The 24,676-nt window shown below is 39.1% G+C and overlaps 1 protein-coding gene across 3 annotated transcripts; it reads right to left on the bottom strand.

Annotated features, from left to right (window-relative positions):
• Positions 1–1,928: 1,928 nt before the first annotated feature.
• LOC124403296 lies at positions 1,929–24,461 on the bottom strand. 3 transcript variants are annotated; one of them, XM_046876972.1, is made up of 5 exons: positions 24,333–24,461; positions 24,065–24,175; positions 16,788–17,301; positions 11,029–16,490; positions 1,929–5,429 (listed from the first exon to the last, which is right to left on the bottom strand). In XM_046876972.1, the coding sequence occupies exons 3-5, from the start codon at positions 17,144–17,146 to the stop codon at positions 5,395–5,397; spliced, it is 5,856 nt and encodes a 1,951-aa protein (XP_046732928.1). In that variant the 5' UTR covers positions 17,147–17,301; positions 24,065–24,175; positions 24,333–24,461; the 3' UTR covers positions 1,929–5,394. The 3 variants fall into 3 exon arrangements, with proteins under 3 accessions (XP_046732928.1, XP_046732931.1, XP_046732930.1); XM_046876975.1 differs by having other exon boundaries at positions 24,065–24,167; XM_046876974.1 differs by lacking the exons at positions 24,065–24,175; positions 24,333–24,461 and adding an exon at positions 23,480–23,829.
• Positions 24,462–24,676: the final 215 nt, after the last annotated feature.

Below are 24,676 nucleotides of genomic sequence, written 5' to 3'. Positions count from 1 at the left end.
CGGATTATAAGCTGTGGCAACCCCTAACAGGAGCAGCGAGAAGAAGAAGAAGAAAATGGTTCCCCCCAATTAAGTGCATCTTGCTTTTTACTAACTCCTAACTTCATAGCAATATACAGTAGTAGATTCTGGGTGTTGAAACCTGGTTAACTGTTAAAATTGTAGTCTATGGAACCCATTGGTACAGATTAATTTATTGTATATTCTGTATTCTAACTTTAACCCTAATCTTAGACTCAATATTTAACTCTGTACAATGCATAATGTGAATTCTTATATTATAGAGCTTTGCATGTTCTAAAGTTCTAATTAACTTTTTATTTAAAGAACACACATTAAAATTGTTCTTACACGTTGGCATTATTTATAAAGGTGTTTGTATACAATCTTGTTTCTGAGTTGAATAAAAGAAGCTGATACATACATAACTCAATGACTAATGGAACACATTTATAAAAGGTGGTTTTAATTTTTACCACTGTAAAATAATAATAATAATAAATATAATAATAATAATAATAATAATAATAATAATAATAACTAACTGTGCATCTCCTTTATAAGATCACTTTACAGGAAATTACATTATCTTCACCTGTGAAAAATCACGACATACTCATAGATTTTGCGCCTGTAGTTTTCATGTTATGCTTCTCATGCATGTTATGTTTAACATGTAATGGATTTGTACAGTGTATGGTGCCCCCATTTGTATTTGTTACATGCTTCATTCATTATTACATCATCACATAATTCACACATTTTCTTAGTCACGTACATTCACAAGTTTTTTCTATATTGTACACACAAACACAAGTAAACTTGTGGTCATATGTGGAATGAGTGGGTTTTTTCTGTAAGAGGCGATGGGTAATTCCTATTCTTGTGGCTCCATTATTCCATTCTTGTATTCATTAATAAAAGCCTGAACACTATTTGGGCTTTTATTAAAAGAGAATGATGTAATTTTCTTTGAGTTAATACTGCATTTTAGTATTGGGCATTTTCACCACTCTCCCAGCAACACCTCGGTTTCACCTTGCACTGTGTTTACAGCAGAACACAATCTCATTTGCAGTAGGCTTTGGGCCTTGCACATATCCGTGTAGCTGAGTGTGAAACAGAAAAAGAGATCTGCTGCGGATTTTGACAATTTTCCCCCGCCAGACTGTCATACTAAGTTCAGCCAGCTGGACCCGAATGCTGGCAAAACTCTCTTTTAATGGCTCATAGCTGTGGCACAGTATTTTATGAATTAATCACAACTGTGATACACTTTATGAATGGAGGCTAACATCATCTCAGCATGCTCTATGATATTTGGAGTACATCCACCCATCCAACCTGCTAAAAACTCCCTATGCCAAGTTCTCCCACTCAAATAATAATACACACTGAGACCAGTTCCAAACCAGGCTATTAAAAAAAAAATGCTATGATTTAGCACAAAAGGAAACAACAAATGCAATCGGGCACAGGAAGACCTTGTGCACAAAACGTCTGGAAAATTTAGACTTTTTTTACATACTTCAAGATTATTCAGTTGTTATTTATTTGAGAAACATTTGATAGCGGTGTCTGTTATGAATCATATCATTATAGATATGAGATATTCATGATTAGATTTTGTATAAGCATGTCCATTCATATATTTGATTACTGATATGTTTGTCTTTGGTAAAATACAAGACAAAGATATAGTGTATGTCGTGTTACAGAATTAATAAAAATCAAAATAAATAAAATAAAATAAATGAAAACCAAAGAATGGTGAATTATAATCAGATTATAATGTTTATGCAGATACTCAATTATTTCATGAAAGTAATTTCAAACTAAATGACTCACATTTACTGCAAATATCAGTGTATCACTTTTCCACCATTTGTAACTCAAACATGTAACAACAGAGTTAAATTGTAGAAAATTGTTTATTAAATTTCACTTTTCAGCTTATTTAACATATTTACATTTCAATGCCTAACCATTTACAAACATGGAATCAAGAGTCTGTTGTGTTTTGTTACATGAATAATGACCCAGAGACCTCAAAGATTATGGAAAAGAAATTGCATCAAAATGTGAAATCATGTCACTCTTTGCACCCCTATAGCATGTAGCAAAATGTAAAGAGCAGTTTATGCTTTAAAGGTATACACTGCATTACTGTTGAGTTTCATCAAGTCACGACTTCCAAAAAAGAATGATGAATTTCATCTACTTTTCCCACAATGCGCATTCTCCAAGTGCTACAATGGCGATAATGCTACATCGTTCATGAAAATGCCATGAAATAATTAACAGTTATGGGCCTGTGAAATGAGGGGGGAGAACAGTTCCAGTCCATGTGCTACACATATTCCTTTCAGCTTAACTTTAGCTTATAATACTTGCAAAGAAATAAAAAATATTTGGCTGTATGACTGAAAGGATCCTTTTTTTTTTCTTTTTAAAAAATAAAATTAGACATGACATGACGTGACATGACACTGAATCAAAGACATACAAATGCTCAAATAAAATAAGGCCACATTTAGCTTTTAAAAAACATAGGTAACATATTTTCATTTACACTGTAGGCTACTGTATGAACTTTGGGCCAAGTTAAAATCTTTCATGTTAAAATTAGCTTCGGATTGGACAAAAAGAGCATTTTAATTGGTATTGGGTTTTGGGATTCAGAACTAGATTCAATGTGTACCTGGAAAGCTGGTCCCCTGTAGGTATTTAAGCTGCTGATCAGATTTTGATATATATATTAAAAAAAAAAGAATTGAAGTGTTAAACTAATACTGACTCATTTCTACAGAGTTCCAGGTATAGACCGAAGTTCTTACTACAGCAGTGTGATACATATTCCAAGCACAAGCAGAAATCCACATTGTTATCAAAGTATACAATGACAACTCTTATCATTCACAAAATTCTGAGCAAGAACAAGGCATACTGCAGGTGTTTTAACAGAGATATTCTTAGCTCAGCTAAACTGACCCTTTTGTCATTTTGTAAAGCACTAGAAAATTATATATCTTCTTCCTGCACTATACAGCAATATGATACTGCCAACTGGATCCAAGAGCAAAGAAATAAAATTATCATGGTAAATACAAAATATTTCATAAAATATTTAAAATATACTTTTTTATTTTTAATTTTTTTTTTTTTTTTTTTTTTTTTACATTATCTGGCCTGGTTAACAATTTCAATGATAAGAAAAATAAATATTCAGTGAAATGCAGTTCTTTTTTTTTTTTTCCACATACATGAATGTAAGATGAAGAGCAATGATGGGGAGCAAGCGAATATTCATGCACGCACACATGCACACACGCAATCTCAGATTCTTTTTTTGTTGAGCAACATTTAGACAAAATGACGTTTTCTTTTTTATATATCCTGCTTCTCACATATTTTACAGCCATTGAGCTTTATGTTGGACGACATTGCTCTAGCTATCAAACACATATCCTGTCATACTGTAGACTTCTTTCCACCTTAAAACCCAGCTATCTTGTTACCCACTATTATCAAAATGGTAAGTATCATAATGGTATATTATGTTTTGTTATTGTATCTTCTCAAATCATGGCCCATCAACTTGTTCCCTACTAAACTCCTAAAATCTGTACACATTTATATGCTTAATCACAAAGAATTGTTAGCATTTATTGCTTCCTGCTGTACCTGGTGTTGTAAAGACACCAAGAAAAATTAGAGAATTCATTGTGTTCATATCTGGACCCTGTTTTTAAAAATTTACATTGCCTGAAAAAAAGGTATTCCCAAACCTGGGTTTATCAATGGCGTGACACATTATATTACAAATATTTATAGTGTTTTGGATATTGGATATATGGAAGGTCGTGTTTGTATCTCTTGTGTAGGCGTATCATCAATGATTGGTGTTTCAAAAAGGCTAATCAATAGCTTTTATTCTCTTTCTTTTAAGGAAAATAAAAAAAAAGAAATCTACCCTTCCATTCACAAGGTGCAATGTTGGTTCATTAAATACTAAAATGTTCATTCTATCCACACTTCTATTTCCTCTAAAATACATCTATGGTTTCAGTCAATACAACATGTACCGTAGCGCTCTATGTGTTTAGGGATATTATGTTACAGAATGCTGAAAAGTTTTTTAAATGCAGATTATGGATCAAAAGCAAACGCTTTCAGACGTCTTTGATCGCTTGACTGTTAAACAGTTCTTGAGCCACTAAGCTTCAACTTGCTACAGCTGCCCATTTCAGATGGCGCTCTTAGTTTTTGAATAGCTCAGATGACACTTTAACAACGAACGCAAACGAATGTGTCCTTCACAATACTCGGTTTAAAAAAGAAATAAAAAATTTTGAATGAACATAAAATGTACAAATACAGACAACAATCGTTTCTGGACAAATGAATTACACTGGACTACAAGCAGACCACAGGTTCTGACAATTGACACAAGTTCCACAAAGTCATCAGAAGAGGAGCACTGGGTGGAGAGGAGGAGGAGAAGGAACAGATGCTGCTACAACTTAACCCCATCTTCATTTGAAATAGGGTGGGCAAGGGGGAAGGTCGTTCTGTTATGGGGAAGATATGATAAGGTAATTTCCTCATAATAAGGAAATTATTATTTTCAACACAGGATTTTTTTTTATGGGATTAAGGTTAGGTAAAGCTATTGATTGTAAAGAGGAGTTGGTTAAAGGGATACTTTAACCAAATAATGTGAATGCAGCTAAGAGTAAATGAAAGCTAAATCAGCAACCATTATTTGGCTGGCCTATCCATTTAAAATGTTCAGCCCATATAAAAATGGGACTATATAGCAATTTGTTCATATATATATATTTCAAAAATCCCTTGGTATCATAATATACATCCAATAATTTACATTTTCTATTGTTAATTTTTGGAAAATTGGGCCTCAGACTCCCAGGAAAGACTGAATAAAGTAGGATAGGGAACAGGAGCGGTTGGGTCTTGCCTCCTTCTGGCAGTGGAGCAGCAACATTAAGAAACCCAGCAGGTAGGGTGGAGTTGATACACAATGCTCTTGTCGGAGAAGGCCATTTTAATCTGTGTATGTGTGTGCATTTATATTTGAATGCATGTCAGAATTCATGATGATGATCTGAGGTGCATGTGGGAATGTCTATGTGTTTATATGTCTTCATATGCATTATGTAATAATGTCGTGCATAAATGCATGTCAGTGTGTGTGTGTGTGTGTGTGTGTGTGTGTGTGTGTGTGTGTGTGTGTTTATGTGTATGAGTGTTCTTGTGCGAGTGCCATATGAAAATGAAGGCATTTAGCAGACAGCCAGGTCACAGTGTTGGAAGCTGGCTCTTAGTGGCAATGGATGTCCCTTCACCCCCTGATTTATGACTTCTTGGGTTCAACTACGACTTCTCCACCTGACTGGGCTCCTCCGACTCTGAAACACAAGAGTTTGCCTGTTAATTCTATTTTAATTAAATGTCTTTGACATCCTAAAATTAAAGTGACCTGACTCTTTGTCAAATCAGTCAGTACAAATCTGTTGTATACCTAAATATACAAGCCTTTTAACCACAGAAAACACACAAGTTTGCCAATGATATTATTGTGCTACATTACTATTTATTAATAAAATAAAATAAAAGATGAATAAATAAAACATATCACACTAAACCTAAGAACAACTGGAAAGCAACCTGTGCGTGCTTGTAAATTCTATAAGCATGATAATATACAGAATTTATTTAATTTACTAGTTTATTTAAAAACTGTGTACACATTTCATATCTGTGTGTTTGCAACTGACACCAAGACAAATTCTTTATGCTCAAGTCCTCTTTGCTGAACCCTTTGATGTACCTGGCAATAAAACTTTGTCTGATTCTGATTCTGATTTCTGATTCTGATTCTTAAGTTAAAATTTTGCTACTCCCTCTAGTGGTTTTCCTGCATAAGCTCACAGTAATCGGGTAAGATATTGCACAACTGCTTACTTGTTTGAAACTAAAACTCAATAAATCTGTATGCTACGTTTGCACAAATACAAAGCACATATTACTACCATTTTTAATCGGTTTGAAATGTATTTTTTTATTTTATCTTTTTTTGCAGAAGTTCCTGTACAGTATGTGCATCTCCTGTATAATACACTGACAGTAATCAAGCAATTATTAACATATGCCTGGACATTTTCTTGTTTTGGACAAGAAAAAAGACAAAACAAGTGATGTATTGTGTATTTATATGTATTGTGGGGCATTTTGCTGTTTTCTTTTAGCTGCCTATGGGGAATAAGTGCTCCAAATCAATGCAGAATCTGTTCACCTTTATTCTATATTATACTAAAGATAAAACATTTCTACAGTATGCTGTGCAATACTAAGTTATTGGTCTCTCCCAAAACAACCTCCATCCACAGAAAAAAAATTGTTTGCCGAGTATAAATGTGATAAGAGTAATATACTTTGGCCTTCACAGACAGATCCCAACCCTATGAAAGCCTGGTTCTTCCACATATGAGAAAATATTATCCATGATTTGCACTCAGAATTTAGATAATTGAATTACCAAAATGTAAAATCCCCCATCCCCATTCCCCCAAACCACCACTGCCACGAATAATATTTCCTTTATATCCACATGACTGCAACACAGAACTGTGAGGATCCAGTGGGCTTAATAAAAATTCCAAATGAAAGGCTAGTAACTAGCCTGTCTATAACAAAGTTAGCCTTTTTGTGCATTCTATCATGCTTTTCTGCTTAGCACAGTTATAAAGAGTGCTAATTTTGGTTACTGTACCCCTCCAGTCAGTTCAGCAACTGAAATAACAATTGAAAAGAAAAAAAGCTAGACATTGTTATTGTTGGAAATGCCTGGAAACTGGAAAGAGAATTTCTATACAGTCAAGTGTTATTTTTAGCAACCATCACTTCTGTGTTCCAACAATGCAGTGTTGCTTAATCAATGTTTATCATATTAAAGGCTATTTGATCATTAGAAAACCCTTTTGCCATTATGTTAGGACAGCTGAAAACCATTGTGCTGATTAAAGAAGCAATAAAATGGCCTTTATTTAAGCTGGTTGTGTGTCTGGAAGGACAAGTGGCAAGAACACAAGAACTTCAGAGTCTACAGTTTGAGAAACAGGTCTCACAGATCCTTAACTGCACTAATTTAATCCTCAACACATTTCATCCTTAACTGGCAGCTTCATTTAATGATAGACACAAAACACCATACAAAACATCACCAGCCAGAAACAGTCTCTTACAGAGTTGCAAAAAAAACTGTCCAATAAAATAAACAGATTGGTTCAAGTAACAGAGACAGTGGACAAAGAAAGATTGGAGAGCAGAAGGTAAAGAAGGAAGGCTTTAACTTTGATACTTGCAATTTCCTACAACAGAACAATGGCCCAAAGCACAGCGCCAATATATGCAATAACTGTTTAGAGAAGTGAAGTCAGCTGGTATTTTTTTTTTTGCAAAGGGCAGCTTGTTAGTATAGTTTATAAAAGTTACAAATCAAGCCAATCCATCTTGTGGGAGGTGCTTTAAAAGCATGATGTGAAATATTCTTAGATTACCTCACGAAAAACCTCAGCTAGAATGGCATAGGTCTACATGGTTGTAATTGCTGCAAAGGTGGAATTCCTTAAAGACAGCAAAATGTGAAGGACAAATTTCTAATTTCCCCCCCTAAAAAACTTAACATCTTTACTACATTTTCTGTTTATCTTGTAGCTGCGTTGATTAAAATTTATAAACATACACACACACACAAGGATCAAATTGAGATGGCTAGACTGGGACAGAACATTTCCAAAAAAAAAAAAAAAAGAATCGGTGTCTTGGGGACAAGGTCACGGACACCGGAGGCTTATTTATTTGTGTGGGGAGTGAAGGCTAACCTATCTGATTCCACAGAAACGCAACTGAAGCACAAATTGAAAAAGTGCTATGCTGGCTATGTAAGTAAGTTGTCAGAACATTGCAGCTTGCTCCTTAGCTGAAGACTGTTCAGAGTAGCCATGCTGAGCTCTGTCCACCACTTACAGTGCCTATAATAGGCATGTGAGCAAAAACGGATCAAACTGCATTGGACGAAGGTAGCATGGTCTGATGAATCACAGCCTCTTATACAACATGGGGAAAGCCAATTGTATGGACATCAGTTGCTTTGAAAAAAGATAGTATCTGGATACATTATGAGAATAGAGCAAGCCAGCAGAGGTAGTGTGATGCTTTATGAGATTATGGTTGCAGACCAACTGCACCTCCTTATGGCAGTGTATTTCCTAATGGCAGTAGACTCTTGGAACGAGGAACATGACAAATGTTCAAGGTGTTCAGGGTTTATAGAGGCAAATTCATGGCATAAACGGTGTTGACTTGACTTGTGCCCCAGTATTATTTCGGAATCTGTGGTAGTTCAGCAGATCACACATACTTATTGGTATTAAAAGGTTAATTCTATTCATACTATAATAATAGAAAACATATTAAATGTTTAAACTGAGGAATGTAATTTGAAAATGATCCCTGCAACATTATCACATCTCAAAAAAGCTGGAACAGGACACGTTTCTCATTATGTAGCGTCCTCTTTGCTTTTAACAACAGTTCATATATGTCTGGAAACTTAGAAGACCAGTTGCTGGAGTTTTAAAAGAGGACTGTCCCATTATTCTCTGATACAAGATTCTACCTTTTCAACAACCCTGAGTCTTTTTTGTCATTTTTTTATGATGTGCCAAATGTCTTCAAATGGTCTGGACTGCAGGCAAGCCTACACTGTTTTTGGATCATGTTCACATATAGCTTTTTCTTTGCATTAGAGCTTTACCCTGCATTTATGGATGACATGGCAAGCTGTGTTCACAGACAATTTAGACAAACACAGACATTCCTCAAGGTGTTACTAATCCTATGCAGTTTCTCACAGAATAATTTTGATGATTTGAAAGATTATAAAATATTCAGTCCTCAAAATTTGATGTTGAGGAACATTATTCCGAAATTGTTTCACAATTTGTGGATGCAATTTTTCACAGATTGACATATTGGTGAACCTCTGCACATTTTTATTGTAAGAGACTTTTTATACCCAATCCCAATGTTAGTGATGTGTGGCCAATTAACCTAATTATTTTGAAAATGTTTCTCTAGCTGTGTCTTTTAAGTAACACTTACTTTGTTGCCCCTGTCCCAACTTTTTTGAGATTTGTTATAATCATCAAATTCAAAATGAACCCATTTATTCCTTAAAATGGTACATTTCCTCAGTTTAAATATTTGATATTTTCTATGAACTATTGTGAATGAAATATGGGTTTATGGGGTTTGCAAATCATTGTATTCTGTTTTTATTTACATTTTACACAGTGTCCCAACATTTTTGGAATTGGGGTTGTAAATGAGGTTTCTCGAGTTACAGTATATTGCATACATTTTCATACAGTAAGGATTTAGCAAGGCTTCCATATACACTGCTTTACCCAGAAAATGATATTGTAAATTATAGTAGGGCTGAAACAATTCCTCAAATAACTCGAGTAATTTGATAAAAAAAAAATCAACAAGGCAAATTATTTGCCTCAATGACTCATTTTGTCCATTTAACTACACACGGGGATTTTTGTTTTCCCACCGACCATTACTACTACCGCACCGCCCGCTAAATTCTAGAGCGTGCTGGACAGGTAACACAGAAGACGCCATGGAATAAAAAATAGCGAAACAGGAAGAAAACACAGAGGGGCAAGGAGAAGATTCAGACCTAAAATAAACTAAGAAAGTTTCCAAAGTTTGGGCTCATTTCAAACAAAAAATTAAGAAAACACAATATAGTGCATTTACCATTTTTAAAGTCATTTGAAATTGATTTTTATATTTTTATTTAGATACATTCCATTCAGAAAGACCCTCCGCAGTGGCAGTGTAGAGTGGGGAGCGGAACACATTTTTAAAGCTGGCGATAAATAAATAGATTTAGTTCGTGAAATATTTCAAGCAGCTTTTCCAGAGGCAAGAATAACACATCTCGATGCTATGTGAGATTGAATAAATAAATACGTGCGTAAAAATAATTATGAGATTCATTAAACAAATATTTTCTCATAACCTACTCTAAGTGCCTGTATTTGCAGTATTTGCATTTTGATGTAATGTGGCAATTAAATGCACTAAATGGGTTTACTTTTCACTGATATTCCTGTATGCAATTTCAGCAATAAACATGTACATTTTTGTTCATTTTAAGAGACCCATCTAATTTTTTTCTCTCTTATTTAGTATTGCTCTTTAATAAAGTAAAAGTACTTCTTATCCGATTACTCGATTAATTAGTGGAATAATAATTAGAATACTCAATATTAAAATAATTGATTGCAGCAGCCTAATACTGTATATAGAATATATATATATATATATATATATATATATATATATATATATATATATATATATTCTATATACAGTATTATATATATATATATATATATATATATATATATATATATATATATATATATATATTCTATATACAGTATTAGGGCTGCTGCTATCAAAAGCACAGTAAAACATTTCTAAAATCAGTTGTACACAGGTGTGTTTTTTATAACTCACCTGTGTACAACTGATTTTAGAAATGTTTTACTGTGCTTTAAATGTTACCTAAAGTATGTTATAAAGACTAGCTATGTGTAGCTACTTTAGCTTAAAATTACTTATTAAAAAATAGCTCAACATTTGTGATCATCATAGATCCAACACCAGCTTCTCCATGCCAGAGCCTCTAAACACTCAGAGGTCCAATGTCCAAACTCCACATGAGGTGGAATCCAAATGGCCATGATACATGTCTAGATGGTTCAGTATGTTCAAAATTTATACTTGTTTGTCCTATTTAACTAATGCACCAGTCCAAATTATTTTTGATCCAGACAATAAAAAAAACTGACATTCAAGTAATTAAAGGCAGAATAAAAGTATATATAAAAACTTTACAAAAGTATAATAGAAGAATAAAAGTACCTGCTGAAATTGGATCATCTTGCGTCTCACAAGGCTCATTCATGTCTGAGCAAGGCTTTCTGACTTCTATGTCCTCCTTCTCTGCTGTGATTGGAAGTTCCTGGGATAAAGGAAGGGACTGTCTATCATCCCTCACTAGCTCTTCAGCACTAGAAACAAATGCCACCCCATATAGTCCATCCCATGAGTCTGTACTACGAAGGCTGAGGCGTCTCATGCGGGAGACAGTGTCCACCTCCCTCATACGAGCAAGTCTCTCTTCAGAACCATGTCCAGGTGGGGGTATAAAACAATCATGCAGGGCCTCAATTCGCTGAGAAAGCACTCTGCCCCGTTTTCCTGAGCCTTGCACCTCCTTGACCCTTGGACTCCCTTCAGTACCTTGAATCTGTTCATCTACCAAGATTTGTTTGTCAACCATTAAGTCTTTATTAGACACATAACTGCTTTGGTCTCCACTTCGATCCTGCCCTTGATTAGGCTCCCATTGTTTTACATCTGCAACCCCTCCTTTATCCATTGTGTTGTGGTTCTCAGAGTCTAAATCCCAATCTGAATCATCTGAACCCTGCCTATCTATACCACATCCACGCCAACCACCTAGACCACGCTTTTCACCACTGGATTGTTGTCTATCACTTTCTAAACCCCACCTATCCTCACTTAAGTCCTGCCTCTCAGCATCAAGAGATCGCCTTTCTCTTGCCCAACCTCCTCCAAGGCTCCAAATAGCTCCTTCCCAACTACTTCTGTCTAAATCCAACTCTAAAGATAATCTACGATTTGGATAAGATAACACGGACAGGGGAAGGTGATCTGGGGGAAATTCTGGCAGAAGCACTGGATCAAGTCCTGAGTGAGTCCATATTGTAGCCTTGTTTGGCCTTAAAATCACACTTGGTTCCATGTTGGGCTCATGAATTTGTTCCTCCTCTTGGGTTTGTAGCTCTGTACCTTTAGTCATAGAGTTTTCTTGTTGAAAATTGTCTCGCTCTAACTTTGCTTCCTCTTCTTCTTTCCTATTGATATCACCATCTGTTCTTATTTCTACATTCAACTGACTTTCAGATGCATGACCTACTTCAGTCTCATGCTTCTCTACCTGTGTATCAAACCGTTCAATCATTTCAATGTTGTCTCCTTTCAATGTCTCGGTTGTTTGTACTTCTAACATACTGGCAGGAATGCTGTCATTTCTCTTAATGTCATTCATTTCCTCTAGAGCTTCAACTGACCCAGGCTTGGACCCTTCCCCAGTGATAAGTGTAGCAATATGCTTCTCAGCTAGTGACAGCTGCATCTGCCAGTCAGCCGGTACTTCTGGATTCACCTCTAAACCTGCTTTGTCTCCTGTTGGCTTATCACCTGTAATGCCACACAGAACACTCCTGTTACCGAGGAGTTTGGCACTCTGATTTGTTACCCTTCTAAAGCCAGAGGTTCTCTCGTCACTTAATAAAGAGATGGGCTCCTGTCTCAAATTATTTTCATTTTCTAATGCTAACGAGCAGCATGGCTGCTCTAAATCTGTTGCAGATCCACTAGGCATGGCCACAATTAGTTGATTATCAATGCTCATGGCACTACCTGGTTTGGATTTTACAGAAGCCCCTCGGCTGATCGCCCCAGAATCACGAGCCATTTGGAGGGTCTGACAGATGTGCTCATAGTCTGGGGGGCTGGTTAGGGTTGAGGCATCCTGCATAGGCTGCCTGTCTCCCCATGGCATCTCAGCTGGCATGGATGAAGTGGAGGCGGTAAGTAAAGCCAAACACTCATCTTTGATTAGAGTTTCCAGCTTCACTGATCTACAGGCTTTGCGCTGAGTTATCTGGGCCATTACTGTTTTGTAATCTCTAAAACCTGTTTCTGGTGGAGGTGCTGCTGGACAAATTTCCTCCCTAAGCTGCTTGCTGAAGCTAACACTCTTCCCTGTTGATGGTCGGGAAAAGGCACTCTTAACCTCCCTGTATTCTGGGTCACTTCCTGGTACCAGGCTGGACCTAAGTGAAGTTGCAGCCATTCCCAACGGATCAGAAGAAAGTCTTGCTTTTATACGATCAGGGATTTGAATGGAGGAACAACTGGAAAGGCTATTGCTGGCAGTGGTAAGCTCCAGAATATCTTTGTAGGCCTCATTTAGATCTTCAATGCATTGGTCCACACTAGGACGCTTACCTGCTTGCTCTTGCAATTCCTTATTAATAGACTCTAACTCCTCAATGGCATCCCAAGATCTTCGACACACTGGCTTCAAAAGGAATTGACCAAAAGCTTCTGGGTTAGGGCCAGCAATTGACTTTAAATCCTCAGCTTGATCCAAGGGGGGTGATTTGGGTGGAGGCTGTGTTGGCGGTGGGGGTGGTGGTTGGGACGGTGGTTGGGTTGGAGGTGGTGGTGGTGGATGTGGAGGAGGATGTAATGGAGGTCTGTGTGAACCTGTGCTCTTGAAGGTGCCTGTTCTTGAAAAGGCACTGTTGCTGGATGGTTTCAGACTTTTCTGACCTTTCATAGGATACCCAAAGGGGGTACTGTGGTCTGAAGCCGCCGGTGCTGCTCCAGCCCCTGATGTTCCTGTAGGCCCTGGATTTCCTGTACCCCCTGTAGTACTTGAAGGCCCTGGATTACCTGTAGCCCCTGTGCCTCCTGTAGGCCCAGAAGTACCTGGAACTCCTGACCCATTTTCAGCAGAGACCTCTGCTTCTGGGACAGCAGGCAGTGGTTGTGCTTCCATTTTATCTGGACCTGGGTGTTGAGCACTCTTTGCAAGTTCAGGACTAGTTTGGGTTTCCTGGTCACGATACTGATCCCCTGGCCAGGCCCCAGAATATCGTCTCAGCTCATCATGGGGGTTTGGCTTAATTATTTTAGTTCGAGAGTTTCTCCTGCGATGAGCTCTTCTGGTGATTATGCTACTAGAAGCACTGCCAAGTGTAAGTGCCTGTAGTTCCAAATCAGTGGAGGTGGTGGATGTGCTTTTGAGGCTTTGGTTTGGCAGAGAACCAATGGTGTTGCTGTTTTCACTTGAGGAGCTTGGTGGGGGAGGGGGAGGAATACGAGGGGATTCGGGTTCTTTTTCTTCGTTGTTATTTTGATCCCTCAACTTTCCGCTAGATTGTGAAAGAGGGACAGACACCAGGCAGAATATAGTCTCACTTAATTTCTTTTTCACACTCTTCTTCTCTGGCTCATGTGTTACTTCCGTCTTTGCTGTGGAAATGCTTTCTGATGATCCCTTTTCAATAGATTTGTCTGCCTTGGTCTGTTTGTCTGTAACTTTCTCAGCCTTTAACTGCTCCACAGTTATGTCTGCTTTTGCCTGTTTCTCTAACTTAATTAGCTTGTCAGTAAATTTTTCTGATTTACTTTGTTTTTCCAACAACTTATCACCTTTAATCTTTTCTGGAATTTTGTCTACTTTAACTTGCTTGTCGGGAACTCTCTCAGATTTACTGGACTTATCTAGAATTCTCTCAACTTTTATAGGTTTTTCTGGAATTCTCTCTGCCAGTTTATCAAGTTTACTTTGTTTTTCACAGTATCTTTCTGTTTTACCCTGGTCTGGATTTTTATCCATTTTTGTTTGGTCTGTCATTCTATCAGTTTTGAGCTGTTTGTCTGTAAATCGTTCTGGTTTAACTTCTATAACTTTTACTTGATCTGCAAGTTTGTCTGACTTGACTTGTTCTGTAATTTTGTCTACTTTGACCTGCTCAGCAGGTCTGTCCACTTTAACCTGTTCTGTTCTTTCTACCTTGACTTGACCTTGATCTGCAATTCTGTCTAGTTTAACCTGCTGATCGACACTCCGTTCAACTTTTATGACTGGTTGTGGGGGTCTTGTCTGAAATGTTGTGGAGTACTTGGAAAAGCTCTGGTCTGGTGCTACACTTTCACTTCCTTTGTTTAACCCTCTATTCCATCGGTTAGCATTCTCCTGTTCATTGAGAGGTTTGTGAGTGTCCGTGCTCGGCCCCTGTGAAGGGAGGAAGGCACTATCATGTGTGGATTGTCCTACAGCTGCAGTGCAGGGAAGCTCTTTGTTGACATGTCGAATCTTGTCTGCATCTGTTAGTGAGTTTCCACTGGGCCCCCCTGAGATATGCCTAACACGTGGGTCTTCAAATGCGACATAGTGAAAAGGTCGATTTGGTACACCTGGCCCTGGATGCACTGGCCGTCTGGGAACAACTGCCATACTCCTGTCTTCCTGACGTTCTGACCATGACATTCCTGCTGTTCTTGAAAACCACTCACCCATCTCAGCACTTACTGGTTCACGTTTCCATCGGACAAGGGCAGAGTCAGCACGGTAAATCTGTCCACTCCTGGGAGGCAGAAATCTCCTGTAAGAGGGGGGTGGGATGTAACCAGGGGGCTCCATACCAGTCAATTCCTGATAAAAGAGATCTGCCCTGTATGCCTCTGGTCGCAGTAATTCTGCACTCTGTGAGTAACACATAGACCTGTCTCGAAGTAGTTCTGAGCTATAACAAAGTGATCTGTCCCTTAAAAGGTCAGCACTGTGAGAGTGGCTTAAAAAGCGGTCTCTTAACAGGTCTGCACTTTGGGAATGACTTACAAATCTTAGCGGTTCGGCACTTTGGGAATGGCTCACCATTCGATCTCTCAGTGGCTCCGCGCTCTGTGAAAAGCACAAGGACCGATCCCGTAATGGCTCTGCACTTTGAGAATAGCATCCAGACCTGTCTCTCAATGGTTCAAAACTCTGAGAATAGCAAATTGACCGGTCTCTGGGTTTGGACACTGGTTCAGAAGAAAGTGTTTCCCAACTCCCCCTATTCTGCTGGTGAGTCTCGTAAGATGGGGGCTTAATGGGACGACTAAAACGTGGCTTTGGCACAAGTGCAGTGGGACCTTGACTCTGACCACTCCACCGTTCTCCTAATGGCCATTCATTATGATAACGACTGTATGGTACAGAGCTGTTTCTCTGTGTAGGAGCCTGACTTGAGGCCCCTGCTGGAGGATGTTCTCCATACTGTGGATCTTCAGGAGAAAGAACTCGGGGCAGTGACTGGGACTTCATCCTTACTGTGGCAGGCACACTGCCCTCTGTGGGCCGCAAACGGTGCTGCTGTTCCTGAGACCAGCGCTCAGCTTCTCCATCCGACAACTGACGACCAAGACCTACTGCAGGACGCCACTCCTCTGTGCCCAGGCTTTGACACTTCCTTTCTCCAGTCACTTGTAGTGTCTCTGGGCCTGAGTCTATGGGCTCTCGCATCCACTGCACTTCCTCCCATCTCGCTAATGGCCTTTCTGTCCTTAGCTCCTCAGGAGCCAACACTGGGCCTCTCCAAGGCCCACCAGACACACGCAACTCCCTAGGGTCAGCAAAGTCCAAAAGGGCACTGAAGTCTTGCCCTCTTCTTCTCCAGTAGGCAATATCTCGCTCATCTGTGTGCTCAGAGAATGTCAAGCTTGGGGCATCATAAAACCTGAGAACAAAAATAATGCAAATCATGGTACAACATATGTACAGACAATAACCTGCCATTTTAAATAGTTACTGTATGCACATGTAATATCATAAAAATTCTCACATATGCAGAAACATTTCTATTGTAAGTCTGACCCCAGTCAACCACTAAACACAAAATTGCAAATATAATAAAACATTTTCTTATTCTGAAATTGTTTCTTATGCATGGATCCATGATTCATTGGAATTTGTACCACCTATTCGACATTGAACATCTCATATATAACACTATTACTATATATGGCCAACTCACCCACTGTCAGTAGCAAGTGAGTCTCCTAAGGGCTGCAGATCACCAAGGAAGCCAACAGGAACTTCCAGCCTTCTCTGGATCCGTTCAGGTCCCTCACTGATATTGTTGTTGTTTTCAGGATATGTTTTTACAGGCTGAGATGGTCTGTAGGCCCCTGTCCCTGTTTCAGTCCGACTGTCTCCTCCACCTTCTGCTGTCCCAAACCCGTTCAAGGCCCCGCCACTACCAGCCGGACGATTTTCCACATTGTCACGACGGCAGTCGGTGTTCCGATTCTCATAAGGTGCTGAGGCTGAGGCAGGGCCACTCCTGGGCAGTTTGTATCCATGAGAGATCAGCAAGTCTTCCACACTGTACATGATGTCTTCTTGTGTCTGATAATATGGAAGTGAACCCGATACAGGTATGTGACTGAATGTGTAAATGTGTTTAAGTGAGTTTGTGTGAGTGTGTTTGTGTGTCTAGGAGCAGCGCTGTTGAAAGAAGGAACACAGCTGCTCAGCAGAGGCCATCACTAAAGAGAGAAGGGGGGGCAGAGAGAGAAAGAACCATTTTACACTTTAATATTCATGCTTTGGTGAATAAAATACATAGAGTATGATGTAAATACTAGAACAGTAAAAAATTTCTTTCCTACACAACAAAAAAAAATATATGTACAATTAAATGTATTTACATATAGATAAAAAGGTTTCAGTTACTGTTCATGTTAAACATCAGAATGGAGAAAAATGTGATCTTAGTGACAGTGGCATGGTTGCTGGTGCCAGACTGGCTGGCATGAATATTTCAAAAACTGCTGATTTTCACACACAACAGTCTGTAGAATTTACACAGAATGGTGTGGAAAAACTAAAACCATCCTGTTTGCATCAGGTCCCATGGGAACAAATGCCTTTTTGAGAAAAGCTGAGAAAAAAGGTCAGGGCTTTACATATAAGTCTTCCAGCTCACAAGCGCTTGACCTGCAAGATATTATTCATCTGCCACAAAAATGGCTGATTGGATAATTGCATGAAGGAAGTGTACAGAAGTTCAAATAAAAGTAGCCTATCTAGATAGATGGCTAAAAAGAAATTACTGACTTTAAGCTTTTCTTTTACTGCTGTAACTAATGCAACTCAAACTACAGGACAGGAAACCGTGTATATGTTGGTAGAAGCAAATGTCCATTTAAGTAAAATCCTTATAAATTCTAGATGAAGGGTAGCCTAGATATAAACCACATTTTAATGTTTTTACAAGGAACCACCTTTACCTTCCTTTGCAGCAGACATGCAATTGTGAGTCTTTTTGCTTGCTTCACTGACACTGCACCCTGGATACCACCATCAAACAAAACAATCTTTTGAAGACAAAGCTTCTTGCCATCCTATGTAGTCCTGCAATTCATCACAACATCACCTTCCAGATTGGCTCCTCATCAATATCATTTGCAAGGTCTGCTAGGAACCTTGGTTTATTGACTCAGAACAAGCTGGCTTTCACAGACCACAATGCTGCAATCTCCCTGTCATGTGCACTCACTTAGTCTAACAGTAAAATCAAGCTTTATCTGTCAAAGTATGCGGTTCCTCACTTAATCCAATATGGTGTTGTATTTGTGAGACAAGTACAACATTTGAAATTGTGTCTCACACATTTTTTTTTTGCTTGTCTTATGGACATTTTGCTAAACACTTACGCTTATTTTTTTTTCTAACCTCACACCCACACTAGCACACAACAAATCGATAAGCACTCTAACATATGACATTTAACAGCAGTTTCAAAGACAGTGGGAAGTGGCATTTTAATAAAAATTATATACGTAATTTTATGTATAATCGCTTCACGACAACTTCAAATAACTCCAGTCCAGTCCGACGGTCCATGCAGTTCAGCATTACACAATTCAATCTAAAATATTAGTTAAGTTAACTTTTTCATGCACAGAAATATATCTTATCCTGACATATAGGATCTTTACATATTAAAGGTTGACCATTTTAGTTGATCGGCATCGACCGATTGCGCTGCAAATTAGGCCAATTATTAGGCAGGCGGCTTCTGACACGTCAAACCGTGCATGTACATTTTGCGCTTGCGTGGGAGAACATACCTCTCTCATACCAGCAGGTGGCAGTAGTCTGTATTTGACATTCAAACAGGAAAACTAGAAGAGCTACCGTAGAACTGTAAATATCTAAATCAAGCAGTGTTTCCACCGTACTAACTGGATCCGTGTAGCTTTTTTTTTCCATCATGGCTGCTAAGCTACAAATACGAGCAAGGATGACTACAATTATGTTTGTGTGTTTTCATGTGTTCATTCATTAAGCTTATCAGCCAATAAGATTCTCTTTCTTGCCAACAAGCTCCGCCGCTGATTCGACATACAGAATCAGCCGAGAAACAGCTGACGCGGTCTGACCAGAGCCAACGGTCGAGAAAAAAACTAAGGCTGACGGACACTCAAGTCGGCTTAAGTATAACATTGGAGCAAGAATGAGAATAACATTTGGTGAAAGAATGAGAATAATATTTAGAACTGTTCAGTTAAACCCCCGATAATTTGCAGTTCGAAACTCGCAGCTCGAAAATTTGGGGATTATCATTTGGAACCTAACTAACAGCAAGTTGCGTATTAACCTAAAATTGTATTATAAAGAATCCGCAGCGGGACTGAATGTTCAGGAACATTAGGAATAACATTTTAAAAAATGTATTTGTCAAATACTGTAAACTATTACATTTATAAAGTGACATAATGTCTAGATTAGTTCACTAAGTTAGTGAACCTTCAACCAGCTGTAGTTTATGACACAGGTAGACTAGGGTACAAAAAACCTGGTAACCAGTGCACTGATTGAAGGACTTGAGTTGTTTAATAAATGTATAATTTAACAATGTTCTGTATCATGTCATTAATTAAAAATTAGATTTTATTACATAATCGGCCAAACACATCAGCCAAATAAATCTGCATCATTATATATCAGCCATCGGCTTCCCTGATTTGTAATATCGGCATCGGCCAGAGAAAAACCCATATGGGACGACATCTAGTTCATAGTGACATTATGAATAAAAAGAAAGATTAAAGGGAAGTATGGTGAAGAGCTCTGGTGAGTGAACATAGCTAAAAAATCAAGCTATCTTAATTTGCTAATCTGCTTAAATGCACAGGCTGTCATGTAACAAAAAACCTTTAGCTTTTATTAGTGCATTATTTACACCTGTTTAAAAATTTACATTTATTAGTTAGCTACTATTCTGTTTACAATAGTTTATTATCCTTTTTTTTATGCTGGAGAACCAATACCAGTTGCACTAAACTTTCTTTCGGCTTCTCCTGTTAGGGGTCACCACAGCGGATCCTCCGCATGTTTTTACGCTGGATGCCCTTCCTAATGCAACCCTCCCCATTTATCCGGGCTTGGGACCGGCACTAAGAGTGGCTGGGGTTGGTTCCCTAACCGGGGATCGAACCCGGGGCGTAGCGGTGGGAGCGCCACATCCTAACTACTAGACCACCAGGGAACCACCAGTAACGGTTGCACTACATGACAAAAAACCTACAGCATGCATCCTGTGTATAGTGATTTAATTCATATCTATAAATATATTTCTGAATCTAAATGTATTTTCAGTAAATAGCTTTTACTTAAATTAAGCTTCCTCAAACACCTAACTTTCATTTCGAACTTTTAGAAATGGTCATTTCCCTTATATTTCAGATTTTTCCAATTGAATAACTATTTCTGATTTTGACAAGTGTAAAGATGATTTTGGATGTCACATAATTAGGTGTATAGACTCAATGTCTGTTGATAAACTGCACTAAAGCGACAAGTCGTCTGGTTCTTAGCCAACATCGCTAAACCAACCTTAGTACTGCACACAGCATCTAAGAATCGCCTTAACGGTTTAAGTGGCAGTGGCAGATATTTCTAGCCCGCAGTGGAATTGTTGCTACCCATGCTACCTGTGTATTTATAATACATAGGTTCTGCACAAGTTTTACCAATTAATATGTTATATTTAAGTGCTGCCATATTTATGGATTCTGGTACAAAAGATGCTGAAATGTATAAAACGTTAGTTTGTCTTATACAGGCCATGATATATGAGTATCTTAAGTCCATTGTGCTAAAATCTAATGATGTCAATACATCATGCATATATTAATAATTTAAATATCAAACTGATTCCTTAGTCAGCTTGTAACTTTTGAAACAATTCATTAAAAAAAAAAAAACCCAACAACAACAGTCATTTAGTTTTTGCATTAAAGCTGTCATGATTATATATTTGGATTATACATTGTATATAATTATAACAGTGTTATTAAAGAGATGTTATAGAGTCTTATACAATTTGTCTCCGTTCCCTTTTCTAATTATACCAAACTTTGTGCAGTTAAAACATTTGCATTTTAAAATGCAAGGTGCATTTGACCAAGCTTGTCCTAGGAGTGATTGAAAAGCATTGAACTTAGATAAAATTGTGCACTGTTGTTTGTATATGCCACTACAAAGATGATCCAGCTGAAAAAAGGATCGATGTATTGGAAATAGTGCCAATGCGGCCAACAAAATGACATACTCAGCAGAAAACAATTAAACACAAACAAATTCCACGGTTTCTGTGATTAACCGAACCCCTTCCAAACTTGTGCTTTTCCAGGTCTTAACCTTTGACCCCGATAATGACCTTTGCATGACCTTGAGGACGGCGTTAATTACAATGACCTTGTTTCACACCATACAGATCCTCAACCTGTATATGACTGTTTATAAGTGTCTATTTTGAAGTACATATTGCTTTTTTTTTCTGAGCTATTCTCCTAGATGATTTGATGACTGGTGTGCGGCGAGGCTGAAATTGCAGTGTAGAGTGTAATACTGAAAGCTATGCTGGAAGCTTCAGCTAGGACTTGCATTAACTGAGCAGAATCCAGCATAACATCTTGCACATTGCAGTCTTTAAGCACACACCAAAGCCTACACATATGACCTCTGTTTGACCTTTGCACATTCTCGTGTCGGTTTGTGTAACGCGTAACATAAATGTTTGGGAAAGATTGTTTGAAAATCGATCTTGCTGCAAGTTTCTGTGAAAAGCACAACTACTAACAATTCGTCTAGTAGTGAAACTCAGCTAAAACTAAAGCCAAACATACATTGTCTGAAAAAGTTTCACAAACACTCAGGATTTTTTTTCGGTCAAAATGCTATCCATAAAGTAAAATGTGGTCATATGATCTTAAGAACAAATCAGCCTGAAGCATCAAAAACAAAAATATATGCATGTGTCAATGCACTGTAAAGTATATGCCCTGCTTTCCTGCACATTAAAAGATCATCAGGATGTGTAGAATAGGTATAATTTCCACCATATATATTTAAGATCAGACAATTAAACATCTAAACTGCCCCAACAATGCCCAGATACAGTTGCTGACACCTTGTACAGCGATGCTTAAACATTTCCACTGAGCACTAGATGAGGTGCTACAGCATGCGGCTGGACCCCCAACCTTTCTGTGTCATTACCTTTTTAATGCTAACTGTCAGAGGGGAGAGACAGCTATAGTCAAAGTGTGATATGACCATGACAGCTGTTATCAATGATATCACATTGGTGTTGCTAGGTAGAAAAAAAAGGGGTGCTGCTGCCTCATTTTGATGGAGTATGAAAGTGCAACAGCATCGGCTCTGAAATAAAAATGCTGCGATTTCTCCTGAGTGAATGCAGCCCAAGGGTGCTCCTGAAGAACTACTTCTCTGAATGACTTGGTTGCACAAGCTGTCAAATGCATATTATCACAGTATTATATAACCATCCAGTCAGGAACATTCAGTACATATTCGTATTCTTTTCTTTCTTACTGTCAGAAACTTTTAATCCACGCTGTGTTATTTAATTAACAGTCCATGATGGGAATTTAAAGGTGTGGCAGTGGGGTGAAAATGTCATATGATTATGTAAAACTTGCATGCAAAATCATACTGCAAAAATCACCTTTGGCAGTTGGACAGAATAAGCAGGTTTAGTATGCAAAATTGTATAGCCTGTGCCCACTTGGCAACATGGCAACAGCTGCCCAGGCAGTCATTTTGAAACACGCAGACATGCACACACACACACAAATGCACGCACACACACACATGCATGTGCACGCCGGCCGAATACACAACCTCCTGTCAGCAGCCTTGGACAGGTAGCTTGAAAAAACTCGTGCAGGTGAGACAACGGCGGCACGGAGGACCGACGGAGATCCGCGCGCGCAAAAAAAAAAAAACCTGGGCTGCCTCGTGTCGCCATGGCAGCATCAGCGAGCAACTTTGCGGCGCGAGAAACACCCAAACCGGATTCGCCGAGTGTGCTCTGTTATTAAGGTGCATGAAGCACATGCTCCGCTGTTATTTGCCTCCCAACCGGTCTCGCTTGAAAATCCGCAAAATCACACCTCCCGCTTCTTTCCTTGCCCGAATCCGCAGCGCCACGAAAACACGCGGCGCCCCTTTTTTTTCTCCCCGGCAATAGCGCGCTGCAAAGGTGCGCATGTGACCTACAGTAGCACGAAGGCGCGCGCCGAGATGCCAGGCGGTACCGCAGTGTGCTGTGGTGTACATAAAATAGGCCGCTCCTGACGAGCTGTAGAGGATGGAGAAGAAAAATAAAAAATAAAAAAAAGTCGCACATACCATAATAGCGCCATACACCGCGCTGCAGGTGCAAGCAAATCCGCATGCTCGCGCGAAATCCGGCAGAACGCACGCACGCACGCACGCACGCTCGAGCTCTCCGCCGGCCAGTCCCGATTTCCCGCTGCATACGCGCATGCTGCCCCTTTTTCCAGGAGGACATAAACACGCGCTCGGCCTAAGCGCGCGTCTAGGACGCACGGCGCACATGCACAGCACCGAGCAGAAGCTCTGGAGCTTTTTCTCCGTCTTTTTCCCTCACCGGTGGGCGCGAGTTAAAGGCGCCGATCTTGACAAATAGAATTTTTTCTTTTTTTTTTTTGCAGATGCGCCTCTCACTGCTGCCGGAGATACGTGTGCGTGGCGTGCGTGCTCGTGCGTGTGTGCGTGCGTGTTTATCGAAAAGAGCTGAAAATGCACTACCGCTCCCTAAAAAAAAAAAAAAAAAAAAAATACAGCAGAGAGGCACGCACAGCGGCAGGCCGGGTGCGGAATCGGTGTACTTCGTTTCAGCTTTTTGCAAGAGCGGCCTGGTAGCGATATGTGATAAATTTTTTATTTATTAACTCAGAAAAAAATGCCTACCTGGTACGGTTGTTCCGTCGCCCATCTTCCAAGGCGGATTTGAGTCCGCATTTCTTACAAACCGGCCGGGGAGCGGCGCGCCCGACGAGCGCGTCTCTCCTTACTGCGCTCCTCACAGCAGAAAACACACACACACACACACACATGCACACGCACGCACACACAGATATAGAGAAATTACAAAATGGTCTCTTCCGAAGTGCATGAACAACAAAGTTGATGTCCTCACTTTAACATCGGCGATCACTCAGGGCTCTCTCTCTCTCACCTTCATGTCATGAATGCGCGTTAAAGCCAAGTCAAAAGTTTGTCCTTTCGAGATAATTAGTGCAGTTGAAGTAAGCATGGCTAGCATGGGACTGGGCTAATCAGAATCGCTGACACCACTGAATCTACTGTGGGTGATTGTCTGCTAATGATTCCTGCTAGGGTGTAACTGGAAAAAAAGAAGAAAAAAAAGAAACAGTGAGGAAAGTCAGAGCACTATGTTACATAATTTATACTATATAGGTGTTGCCTCCGCAGCTAAAAATCCCTGCACACAGGCATCTCAATGTACATGCATTTTGAATTTATAGGGAATGTAGACTTTAGGATAAGACTTCTCAATAG

Source organism: Silurus meridionalis, chromosome 20, assembly GCF_014805685.1.
Source record: "Silurus meridionalis isolate SWU-2019-XX chromosome 20, ASM1480568v1, whole genome shotgun sequence".
NCBI classification, from domain to species: Eukaryota; Metazoa; Chordata; class Actinopteri; order Siluriformes; family Siluridae; genus Silurus; species Silurus meridionalis.
This window is presented reverse-complemented; position numbering and strand designations above follow the sequence as displayed.

What these genes read in the sequence shown, in the direction of transcription:
- LOC124403296 (XM_046876972.1), bottom strand. Translation starts at nt 17,146, where the DNA reads ATGTACAGTGTGGAAGACTTGCTGATCTCTCATGGATACAAACTGCCC. An exon ending in TCACTTGCTACTGACAGTGG is followed by an intron (nt 16,491 to 16,787) that starts GTGAGTTGGCCA and finishes TTTTGTTCTCAG; the next exon opens with GTTTTATGATGCCCCAAGCT. An exon ending in AGATGATCCAATTTCAGCAG is followed by an intron (nt 5,430 to 11,028) that starts GTACTTTTATTC and finishes CTTGTGTTTCAG; the next exon opens with AGTCGGAGGAGCCCAGTCAG.